Below are 12756 nucleotides of genomic sequence, written 5' to 3' on the forward strand. Positions count from 1 at the left end.
CTCCAATTGCACTTTCCTTGAAGACCAAGCTCACAGCTTGAGTATGCTTTGAAATTAAAAGCTGTACCTAGAAGATGGATTTTGGCAATACCAAGAGCTCTAACACTAGCACTCTCATACTGCCCTTGGAAATGTTGGACATGATCATCTTGACTCATGCATTAATTACATTTTGTCTGAGCTGCTGTAACATGTTCTGTGTGAGAAAGCACATGGTTCAGAATGCTTCAGTCAGATCTTGGGAACAGAATATATGAAAACCTGAATTCTCTCAGCCGCATGCAAGTCTAAGTGGATGTTAAGAGAAGTCCTTTCTGTGCACTAACTTGTGAAGTATATTTAGCTAAATGATTTTGTGGGGGAGTGTCTTAGAAGCTGTTACTGCATTCCCTGCCAAGGGAGGATATCTCTGTTTCTCATGACCTTCTGTTGACAAGCAAAGTCATTTTGTTTTGACTGGCTTCTGGTCCCCTAAGATGGTAAATCTTACATAATTGATTTTACCTGGTTGTTTTTCTGTTTATTAATCTTTATCTGCTATTTTTATTTGGTCTTTATTTTACTGTATCTGGTTACATTTTACTAGAATTTTATCATTATGAAAAGACATAATTTCTTAGAAAAGATGATTTTTTGCAAATTTAAATAAAACCTAGTTAAGGTTTATGGCAAGCAAATTTATTCTAGGTATATTTCAAAATGATGTACACTTTCCAGTTGCACTGCTGCTTATCTTCTTCTGAGATTCCTTGTAAAAATGCCGGCACATTTGGGTTTTGATCTCTGCACCAATACAGGTTGCTGTCTTGATTTGCAGCATGCAGCCAAGAAGGAGAAAAACATATGATTTGAGAGCTGAATATGAAGGAAGAAAGAAGAACTGCTTGGAGCCATTCTTGGATGAATTCGCTCTAGGAATACCCCAGCTAGTAAAAGCAAAAGATCAAGAAGTTTGCAAAAGATCAACTACTTTTGAGGCTTTGCTTTATGCTATTCTTCCTCATTCTTATCTGTGATTCCTTGAAAAAGGATTGATTCTACAGTAGGATTAAAGACTCTAAATTCAGACTTCACATGGCAATGATTAAATTTAATCAAAATCCTCTCAATGGTTAAAATCCTTTAATCGTATAAGGGAAGATTACCTGACTGCTTCATTCTTGTTCTCTTTGAAGGAGCTTTTAAGTTGTTTTCTATTTCAAACTTTGTCTACTGGAATTTTCAAAAGTAATTTTTCTTGTTGCACACATTGTCTTTGTGGGCTTGGGTAATGAGTGCAGTTGAGCCTGGTTCCTGGGACTTTGTGCCTTAGCCACTATGTACATCCATTTCACAAGCTTTGAAGTATTTCAGCTTTTTCAAAAGAGAGGGTGGGAATAATAATCTGGGCAGCAAAAAGGAATGGAAATGCTTTACATCTCATCTTGAACTCTACGATATTATGTTGATGCTTTTGAGTGAGGCGTATGGGTAGAACATAGTGTCACTCCACTGGTTTCCACCTGTGCCATTCTTACCTCCTTGAACTACTAGTACTTGCTTCCTGTTTTGGTTACCTCAGCAGATGTTGGAACAAACTATACAGAGTAAAGTATAATGGTTCTATTTCATTTGTAGTAGATATGTTCCTGAACTTACTATCACGAAACTGGATGACAACCAACCCTGTAGAAATGAATGACTTCCTCTGGAAGTTATCAAACAGTTATGTTAGAGGACCTGGATAATTCCTAGAGAGTCTAGGAATTTGCTAGCACAATTTTGTGGTATCTTCTGGTGGACACATACCATAGAAAAAATTCCCAAAGAGGATATATTTTGTGGGTAGGTAAACTGCGGTATTGGTTTTGTGGGTATGGGAGTCTACTGCACTTTTATTTCTGTATTCATCACATTGAAAATGCTTTATCTTTAGGTGAATTATTTTATATGTCCAGCTTTCATAATACATATTTTATATGTCCAACTTTCATAATACTACTACATTCGATGTAATGTTCTTGTCCTTCCCCATGCATTGTGATGTGTCATCTGATGTATTTGCAAATGTATATCTTCTATTCATGGAAGGAACTGTAATCCAACAGAGACTTCTGCTCAGAATACATGGAGGCACATTCCCCTCTTTAAATCTCCTGTACTACCCTTAAAGAGTCTCCCTTAATGCTTACTCTTAGGAAGCTCCCTGAATGAAATATCAAAAATGGACTCCCTTGGTTAGAGATGAGGAAGATAGGGTCCTCTAGATGTTGTTGAAATGCAATCTCCCTCTTCCCTCAACTTGGTCTACATTGGGGAGTTGAGAGCCACCTAGTCTACGTTCATTTTCTGAATCAAAGTACATTTGTTGGGAGCTTTAGAGATCACAAGTTTGTTCTTATTAGTTTGTTCTCCAAATTGTCATACAATTGTCATCATAAAATTAAAATATACTGTTCTTACTATTTTCAGGATGCATCTACTAGAGTGATTCAGTGTGCAAATAACTGAAAATCACATTAGTGACTGTGGCTCTTTCTAATGCAAAATAACTTAACGGTCTTCCATTAATAAAATGCTAAGTCAAAATATTTTAGCTTTCTTTGCTGTTTTATTAATACTTTCTCTCTTTTTTTCTCATCAGGGCAGAGCTTGGGATATGGATTTGTGAACTACATTGACCCTAAAGATGCTGAAAAGGCGATTAATACACTAAATGGATTGAGACTCCAAACCAAAACTATAAAAGTAGGTAGAATTTTTTAAAAAATCAAGTATTTTTAAGTAGCTGCATATGAATATTCAATCTTATTTTCAGAGATTGTCTAAATTTTGAAATATGTGTGTAGGTGTCTTCAAGTTGTCTGTTCACTTATCCTAGCACCATGAATTTCACTGAGTTTTCTTAGGCACGGAATATCCAGAGGTGGTTTTGTCAGCACATTCCTCTGAAATGTAGCCTACAGCACCTGGTGTTCCTTGGCAGTATCCCATCCTATCTTAGTTTCCACGCTATCTTAGTTTCCAAGATCGGACAGGATCTGTTGTCTTTTAAAGTATTTAGGCTCAGCTTATGACTATTTAGAAGCTATGGGCTTTGAATCTTCGTGATTATACTACAAGTTTGTATAAGGAAAGTCTTCAGTACAAGAATGTATCTCCATGATGAATAGACATTTGCTGCAAGCATGCTAAAATAATTTTGTCATTTTACATTGTGTTATTCTAAGATCCCTCCTCCATAAATGTGTGTCATTATTTTCAAATTGTTTTCTGGAAAATGTTCCCCTATGACTGTGGAGCCAGATGTTTTTGAGTTGTGCGAAGAACATACACTGAAGAAGTTCTGTAGAAACTCTGTAGAAATAATAGGAAATTAGGTTTCTTTTAACAAAGTTAATTAAGAGTTAAGGTTATCACATTGTTAGAGACAGACTAAATGGGGTTTATTTATTTTATTAACTTTATTTTAAAATGTTTTAAAAGTTGCATTAAAAATAAAAAGTGATTTTTTTAAAAAAAGGAAATCTAGAGTAGAAACACAAAAAATGCCAAGAAAAAAAGAGAAAGAAAAGAAAAAGAAAGAATAAAAGAAAAGAAAAAGATCTCCAATATATCCTTACCTGGCCAAAAAAAAAAAAAAACAACACAAGCTGCTTCTTCGCGGTCTCCGTGAATCACACAACTGGGGTGTACTTCACCTGTGCAGTATCCTAACAGAATTTCCAAAAACTTGAGCAGTTTGAATTTTGACGGTAACCTTGCCATATCCCACGGGCATAAAGGTGCCCACTCGCTGGTAGGCTCCTCAATTTCTTTTTGTTTGCCACTGCAGTTAGTAGCTCTTCTTTTTTTCACAATATCTTTATTGTTGTTACAATATCTTGCTTATACTTAGTTTCCATTGGGGCTCATACTTATATACACACTTCATTTTCATGTAACATTTTATGTCTGCACCTTCTTTTTTTAAATACATTCTTCTCTTCAATAACATTTTCATTGTCAACTCCCCTCATCCCCACCCCCATCACCCTTCCTCCCTGACCACATATTTACCCTATATCTTTATCTTTAACCATGCACACGATTTCCTTAATTTCCATACAATATTTACATTGGCTTAGTCTCTTTCTGTCTTTTCTAAATATGCCTTCCATTTATTTTTAACTTCTTCTGTTTTATCCTTTTTATCCTCCCAAATTATATATGCTATAATTTCAGATTGAATCTAATCATAAATACAGTTATTCCAAATCTCTACAGTCATTTTTCCATTCTCAGGCTGTTACAGCTCCTGCTCAAATCATTGTTTTGAACAGTTCTTGTTCTTGTGTATTAATCTTGTTATTCCCTAACACTCCCATTAATATAAATTCTATATTCACTTCAAGTGGTATTTCAAATAGATTTTCCATTTTTCTATTCTCCCCCCCCCCCCCAAATGACTTTTGAACATTCCCACCACATAGGGATATACTGGCATTTGCTAGTACCACAATCCTAACAAATTGAACTTATATCTTTTATCATATATAAGAGTTGAGCTGGGGTCCCATTTTAATAAGGATTTTATTTGCAGTTTTTTGTGTATGGTGGCTCGCTCCCATATTCTTCTGTCCTAGTTAAAATTAATAAGGTTACTAGTCCATTCAGTGATAATCAGTAGGGCTGTGCACAGATCCGTTTTTCAAAATGAGCTCTGGCTGTTCTGGCTCTATTGGCCAGCCATAACGGCCACCATTTTTCCTCTGGCCGCAACAGACCACGTGGCTGCCGAAAATGAGTGCTTTGAGTTTTTTCAACTACAGTGGAGAGGCAGCTGTGAGCATCTTTTAGCCAAGCTGGGTTTCCATTTTTCTGTTGTGAGCAGGCTTCTGAGAGAGACAGATTGGTGATCTAAATTCTCAATGCCTCTCACAGCTCTGGATTGCTTGGCTTGCTTTTTGACTCAAATAGCAATAAATAAGCAGTTTACTTACGAAACTGCCACCGATAGTGTCCTTCACACGAGGCAAGCTTCAAATGTGGGGTAGGGGACATATCTTAAAATTGTCATAAAATTAGGAGGAAATTTATATCTTTTTTAAGAATGGCTAATTCTCCCTGAGGTGGTGTGGCTCCCACTGAAATAGGTGTTTAAAAAGGGTGTCTCTCCTTACCTTTTGAAAGAAGGGCTATATCTGCTACTCAAGTGTATGTGAGTCAATACAAAGGCCATGTTTTTCAATTCATGATGCATGTTCCTTTCTTTTCACCTTCTTTCTTGTATAGACAACTCCTTAACATGGCACTTTTAAGTTGACTATTAATGTGTTTATGTATAATTATTACCTGTCAGGGGAATATAGATTTTTTTAAAAAATATTCAAATTAAGCTTGTAGATTTGTTTCCTACTCTGTAATATTCAAAAGTTGTAGATGTTCTGTCATTGTAAAGGAATTAGCAGCAGGAATTCAAAATGTTTTGTGTTGTCTCCTTCCACTCTGAAGGGTTAATAATTTGTATCTACTAGAACTGTCTAATTATAAAAAAGTTATAATTGCTATGCATTGTTAGAAAACAATCCAGATTTTCTTAATATAGCATCCTAATGTAAAGAATTAAATTGAGATAAGCATTTATAGACTTTAAAAATGCAACTGTTTTTGAGACAAGCCACTATTACATTAAAAAAAAAGCTTCTATGGCAATATGACCTGCTTTACTAAACATGCAGTCTTATCTTGAAGTGAAGTTAAAAAATAAGGATCATATGTCTAGAAATTGTACCCCAAAACTCAGCTCAAACAAGCTGTGTTGACTTATCCACAAGTCAGTGTGAGTACTATACCTTAACTCTTTAAAAAAAGTTACACTCTCAGTAGAGTTGGCAAGTCTATCTTGAAGAAACCTAAAAGAAGCACCGCCCCCCTCTACTCCCTTTTGTGGCACTATTTATGATCTTATTGAATGTGGGAAAATGGGATGAGTGGTCAGAGGCAGCTGATGCTCTGAGGCAACATTTATTTATTTATTTATTTATTATTTGCACTTATTGACCGCCACTCTCAGCCCTAGGGCGACTCGTGGCGGTGAACAGCAACATGGAAAAGACAGTATACAGCAAATCACGACAACACATACCAAACTACTACTACATAACATACACTAAAAATCCGCTTCGTCAAAATCCTGGGGTCATAGTCAGTTTCGTAGTCATGATCCATTCCAGTATCGTTCCAATATCGTTCCAATGATACACTCAGTTGAAGGCCTGCTCGAAGAGCCATGTTTTCAGGCTCCTACGAAAAGCCATCAGGGAGGGCGCCTGTCTAACTTCAGTAGGGAGGGCGTTCCATAGCTGGGGGGCCACCACCGAGAAGGCCCGCTCTCTCGTCCCCGCCAGACGTGCCTGTGAGGCGGGCGGGACCGAGAGAAGGGCCTCCCCGGATGATCTCAAGGTCCTCGTGGGCTCGTAGGCCGAGATGCGGTCTGCAAGGTATTTTGGGCCGGAACCGTTTAGGGCTTTGTAGGATAACACCAGCACCTTAAATTGGGCCCGGTAGCAAATCGGCAGCCAATGGAGCTGGGACAGCAGGGGCGTTGTATGCTCTCTGCGCCCTGCTCCTGTTAACAACATGGCTGCCGCGCGTTGGACTAGCTGAAGCTTCCGGGCCGTCTTCAAGGGCAGCCCCACGTAGAGAGCGTTGCAGTAGTCGAGGCGGGATGTGACCAAAGCGTGTACCACCGTGGCCAAGTCAGACTTCCCAAGATACGGGCGCAGCTGGCGCACGAGCCTAAGCTGTGCAAATGCTCCCCTGGTCACCGCTGAGACCTGGGGCTCCAGGCTCAGCGATGAATCCAGGGTCACACCCAAGCTGCGAACCTGCGCCTTCAAGGGGAGTGCGACCCCGTCCAGCACAGGCTGTAACCCTATACCCTGTTCGGCCTTGCGACTGACCAGGAGTACCTCTGTCTTGTCTGGATTTAATTTCAGTTTGTTCGCCCTCATCCAGACCATTACAGCGGCCAGGCACCGGTTCAGGACCTCGACAGCCTCCTTAGTAGCAGGTGGGAAGGAGTGACAGAGTTGGACGTCATCTGCGTACAGGTGACACCGCACCCCGAAACTCCGGATGATCTCACCCAGCGGCTTCATGTAGATGTTAAACAGCATGGGGGACAGGATGGAGCCCTGAGGAACACCACAGGTCAACGGCTGTGGCGTTGAACAGGAGTCCCCCAATAACACCTTCTGGGTACGACCCTCCAGAAATGACCGGAGCCACTGCAAAGCAGTGCCCCCAAGACCCATCTCCGCAAGGCGCCCCAGAAGAATACCGTGGTCGACGGTATCGAAGGCCGCTGAGAGGTCCAGGAGCACCAACAGGGACACACTCCCCGTCTAGCTCCCGGCGCAGATCATCCACTAAGGCGACCAAGACCGTCTCGGTACCATGTCCCGGTCTGAAACCAGACTGTGCCGGATCCAGATAATCCGTGTCTCTCAAGAATACCTGGAGTTGTGAGGCCACCACGCTTTCCATGACTTTGCCCAAGAAGGGAAGATTGGAAACAGGCCGAAAGTTGGTGTTTGCCCTCTCTACTGGATGACCCTTGACGTATCCAGTGCCATTTCAAAATCCAAAAACGTTGCCCCCTAAACCTGCCCTCAACTTACACATGGGGTCACTTATACATGATTGCATATAGTACTTAGACCACTGGTTCCCAAACTGTGTTCTGCAAAACCCTAGAGTTCCACAGAGGCATTGCAGGGTTCCGCTAAAAAAAAGCAAAAAACCCTTTTTAAAATGTCTGTGGCAGAGTATTATTACAATGTTTATTTCTACCCTGCTTTTTCTCTCCACAAGAAGAATTAAAGTGGCTTACATTAAAAGCATTTCAATACAATTTAAAATCTACAAATACACAAACATAAAAATAGAATTTAATAAATGGTATTAAAAATTTGCAGTTAAAATCCATAAAAACATTCAAAGTTGAAAACCACAGCACCCCCTGAATTGATCTTTGAAACCTTCTTCAAAAGCCTACCTTAAATAAAAATATTTTAGTTTGCCAATAGATGGAGAACAGGGAAGAGGTCATTCTGGCTTCCCTGGGAAGAAGGGAGTTCCAGAGTCTAGGGGCAGCCACTGAGAGAAGAGGCCCACTCTCTCTTTCCCATGAACCAAGGTTGTGATGGAAGTGGGACTGAGATTCTGGCTTAAAAGGTTCTCTCCTGAAGATCTCAAGGCAAGGCCAGGCTTATGCGAGGAGATGTGGTCAGCCAAATAGCTGGGACCTGGGCTTTGAAGGTCATAACCAGCACTTTGAATTGTGCCCAGAAAGAAACTGGCAACCAGTGGAGCTCCTGCAACAGGGGGGTTGTCTGCTCTCTGTAGCCAGCCCCAGTGAGCAACCTGGCCACAACTCTTTGTACCAGCGGAAGTTTCTAAACATTCTTCAAAGGCAGCCCCACATAAAGGATATTATAGTACTGCAGACAGAATGAAACTAAGGTATGTACCACCATGGCCAGATCCAGTTTCTCAAGGAATGGGCAGAGTTGGGACACAAGTTTTAATTGTGCAAAGGCTCTCCTGAGCACTGCCGAGACCTGGCCCTCCAGATTGAACTCTGAATTCACGAGTACCCCCAAACTGCAGATCTGTGTCTTTGGTGGGAGTGTAATCCCCAGCACAGGCTGGTAAACTATTCCCTGATCTGCTTTCTGACTGACCTCTGTCTTATCTGGATTAAGTTTAAATTTATTTACCCTCATTCAGTCCATTACTGATAACAGACACTGGTTTAGGGTCAGGACAGTTTCTTTGGCTTTAGGCGGGAACGAGTAGGAGAGTTGGATGTCATCTACATATAGTTGGCACTGCACTCCAAAACTCTGGATGACGTCTCCCATTGGTTTCATGTATACAACATGGGGGACAAAATAGAATCCCGAGGACCCCACAGGATAATGGCCAAGGGTTGAAACAGGAGTCCTCTAGCACCACCTTCTGGATACGCCCCTCCGGGAAAGAACAGAGCCACTGTGAAACTGAGTATGAAGAACAAAATTGGAATATCTTTATTTCCCAACCTACATTATACAAAACACACAGGCAACGGGAGGAGATTTTAAAAAAGGATGAACTTTGTGGTTCACAGTATTTTGGGATAGATTTATTTTAGGGTTCCATGGGGAGTGGGGGGAGTCTTCTGAAGGTTCCATGGCTAAAAAGCTTTGGGAATCACTTGGACATTACATCTTGAATATCAGTCAATTCTTTAGCATCACTAGCTGTACAGCAGCAGTTAGTTCAAAACAAATACGATCATATAACAACTTTCTCAAAAAACATTAATATTTTTTGAAAGTTTCAAACTGCCTGTATATTAATATGTTTACAGAATGGGATAAGTGGTTGAACGACAACCGCATAAAAAAAACTCTACAAAAAGCTTTGCAAAAATGACAGAAAAATAATGTCTGTTTTTAGCATGCATATTTGCAAAAAAAAAAAAGGCTCCATATCTGTAGGAAGCAATCTTTTGTAGATGACAGTTTTTAATGGTGATCTTTCCCATTAACTAAGGTGCCAAGAGAACTGCGAAATATGTATGCATTGTGTAAAATCCCTTTAGAACATCTGAAGGAAGTGAACTGTGAAGGTGAGGAAGAAGCACCCTCACAATCTCTGTGTTCTGTTCTTTCCATATTAAAGAACATTGATCCTAGTGAGTGGCAAAAGGAGATCCTATTTGGAGGTTTAATTAAAGTGAGTGGATTTTATTGATGCTATCAATCAGCAGAGATTGAGGGAAAGGGCTTGGTGCCAAACCATTTAGTGCTCTTGACAGGGTAATTAAATACCACAGGACTGTACTCTCAAGATAAAGTGAAGTGCTTCTGCAGATGTGAAGCAGAATAACAATTTGTGTTGGGACAAAAGAAAGGTGTTTTCCCTTTTTAAAAATGTCTACAGAGGACCTTTTTTTAGAAAAAAGGAACATGTTATTTGTCATTTTATTGGTTGACTCTGTGGATATTGTGTTAGCTTTATTAAATCACTGCAAAGTCTTTGTTTGAACAACAGAATAGAATAGGTTTGGAATAAATCTTTTGATCAGACTTTCCAACTGTACAAAAATATTTAAAGTTGTGTTTTCTTCTCTTTTCCATGTTTTATTGTTCATGTTACATTTTTCCATGCACTGCTTTTTCAAAAACAAAGGCAAACAGGATAGGTAGTCTTTTGGAAGAAAATAAACCATTTCTTTTAAATTTTTAAAAAATGTGTTCAGCTTTTCAGTTAATATTATTATTATTCACAAAAGCCACAGAGCTCAAAATTGTACACTTCAGAAATAGACATTAGTTCAAGATAGAGATTAAGGATTCCCTATCCAAAATGTTTTGGATTTCAGATTTTAAATCTTTTTTTGAATACCTACATTTGCGTGTGGGTATACATATACATTACACGTACATGCAGTTGAAACATCTACTTAAGAACATCCCAACTTAAGAACGTTTTGAGTTAAGAGCTGTTGCTTGACCCATGTTTCACTTTTACATAAGTACTTTGATTTAAGCTAAGAGTTAGTGCCAGAGGGAGCTATTGCGTGATAATACAGGGCTATAGGGCTTCAAATGAATAGCCTACGTGACTCATGCCCTTGTCCATATTGGAAGATTGCTGTCTGCTTTGATCTTTTCCGCTTTGAGGAACTTTGGTTTAGTTGTTTTGGTGTGGTTTTTATTCCTGGTATGTTTGGCTTCATGAAGTGAGAGGGAGGGAGGCTGGAATTTAAACAGTATGAAGAAAATGATGCTCTTGCCTCTTCACTTTGTGCTTTTACCATTTTAAAGTTGATCTTTCTTTTTTGTTCCATGTGAATGTGCATTTATACATGATTTATTATTTATAAAGTGCATGCGTCCCCTGGGCAACATCCTTGCAGACTGTCAAGTCTCTCACACCAGAAGCGACTTGCAGTTCCTCAAGTCACTCCTGACACGACCAAAAAAAAAAACCTTATTTAAAAACAGAAATGGGGGGTGCATTGGGGGGCCTGAAACTTAATAGCATTTCAATGGGAAAATTCACTTTGAGATAAGAATATTTTGAGTTAAGAGCTCAGTCACAGAACAGTTTAAGTCAAGATATCACTGTATGTAATATAATGACTTGTAGATGGAATTCAAGTCTAAACACAGGGTATTTATGTTTAATATATCTTACACACATAGTCTAAAGGTAATTTTATAAAGATTATTTTAATAATTTTGTACATTAAACAGAATTTGTGTTTGAACTATCAGAAAGCAAAGGCATCACTATCTCAGCCATCCATGTGGACAGCTTTGTATGTTGGAATATTTTGGATATTGAAATAACACATAATTGATGCTCAACCTAGATGTTTATTTTGCTCCGCCCCTTTTCAAACTGAAGTAGTGCATAGTACCTTTCTACTTTTTCCAACAGTTTGTTATCATTACACAAATGACTCAACATTGTATGGTACTAGCTAAAAAGTCTCCACATTACATGCTACTTCTCTAATTAGAGGAAACGCTAGATTAAAAATACATATGTAGCCATTTTCTGATTTCAGTCTCCAGCCAAAGTCTCAGAGGATGCCAGCATTCATCCAGCCATAAATATAACCACCTCTGTCTTGCTTTCTTGTTTAACCTCAGTGTGAATACACTACTTCTCTAAGTGTGATTAGTTGTTGCAAAACAGAATGTAGGTGTATCGTTTTTGGAGAAGTGTATAGCACCAGCTTGGGTTATGGAGACTTCTCCCTGCTATGAACCAACATGAAGATGAGTGTATACTCTAATTTATTTGCGTTTATATGTTAAAAGGGTTAAAAGGGCCAATTTTTAAGATAACTTTTCAATCCTCCCTTAATAAATGCATTTGCAAAATCTGAGACTCCTGTCCTAAGTGGAACTAAGAGGCTTGTCATGTTCTTTGGTGTTTAATGTTGAAGCCGTCTGATTAGAACATGAAGAACAACTGGTGTCTACCAAGTTGTGGGTGGCATTGGGTAGCCAAGGAGTATATTCTCCTATGCATCAAAATAGGAATAGTATTTTAGATGAATGTCAGCTTTGTTGTTGTTGTTGTTCATTCGTTCAGTCGTCTCCGACTCTTCGTGACCTCATGGACCAGCCCACGCCAGAGCTCCCTGTCGGCTGTCACCAACCCCAGCTCCTTCAAGATCAGTCCAGTCACTTCAAGGATGCCATCCATCCATCTTGCCCTTGGTCGGCCCCTATTCCTTTTGCCTTCCACTTTCCCCAGCATAATTGTCTTCTCTAGGCTTTGCTGTCTCCTCATGATGTGGCCAAAGTACTTCAACTTTGTCTCTAGTATCCTTCCCTCCAATGAGCAGTCGGGCTTTATTTCCTGGAGGATGGACTGGTTGGATCTTCTCGCAGTCCAAGGCACTCTCAGAACTTTCCTCCAACACCACAGCTCAAAAGCATCTATCTTCCTTCGCTCAGCCTTCCCTAAGGTCCAGCTGTCACATCCGTAGGTTACTACAGGGAATACCATGGCTTTGACTAGGCGGATCTTTGTTGCCAGTCTGATGTCTCTACTCTTTAGTATTTTATCGAGATTGGACATTGCTCTCTTCCCAAGAAGTAAGCGTCTTCTGATTTCCTGGCCACAGTCTGCATCTGCAGTAATCTTTGCGCCTAGAAATACAAAGTCTGTCACGGCCTCCACATTTTCTCCCTCTATTTCCCAGTTGTCAATCATTCTTGT

At 39.7% G+C, this 12756-nt stretch overlaps 1 protein-coding gene across 9 annotated transcripts in view; it reads left to right on the plus strand.

Annotated features, from left to right (window-relative positions):
• The window catches only part of ELAVL2 (ELAV like RNA binding protein 2), a 197257-nt gene that overhangs the window by 155606 nt on the left and 28895 nt on the right, over positions 1-12756 (plus strand). For all 9 annotated transcript variants that reach the window (XM_060762460.2, XM_060762452.2, XM_060762455.2 and 6 more), the window contains one exon: positions 2624-2727. In XM_060762460.2, the coding sequence (XP_060618443.1) occupies positions 2624-2727 (104 nt within the window). The remainder of the gene's footprint in view (positions 1-2623; positions 2728-12756) is intronic.

Source organism: Anolis sagrei, chromosome 2 (assembly GCF_037176765.1).
Source record: "Anolis sagrei isolate rAnoSag1 chromosome 2, rAnoSag1.mat, whole genome shotgun sequence".
In the NCBI taxonomy this organism is placed as follows: domain Eukaryota; kingdom Metazoa; phylum Chordata; class Lepidosauria; order Squamata; family Dactyloidae; genus Anolis; species Anolis sagrei.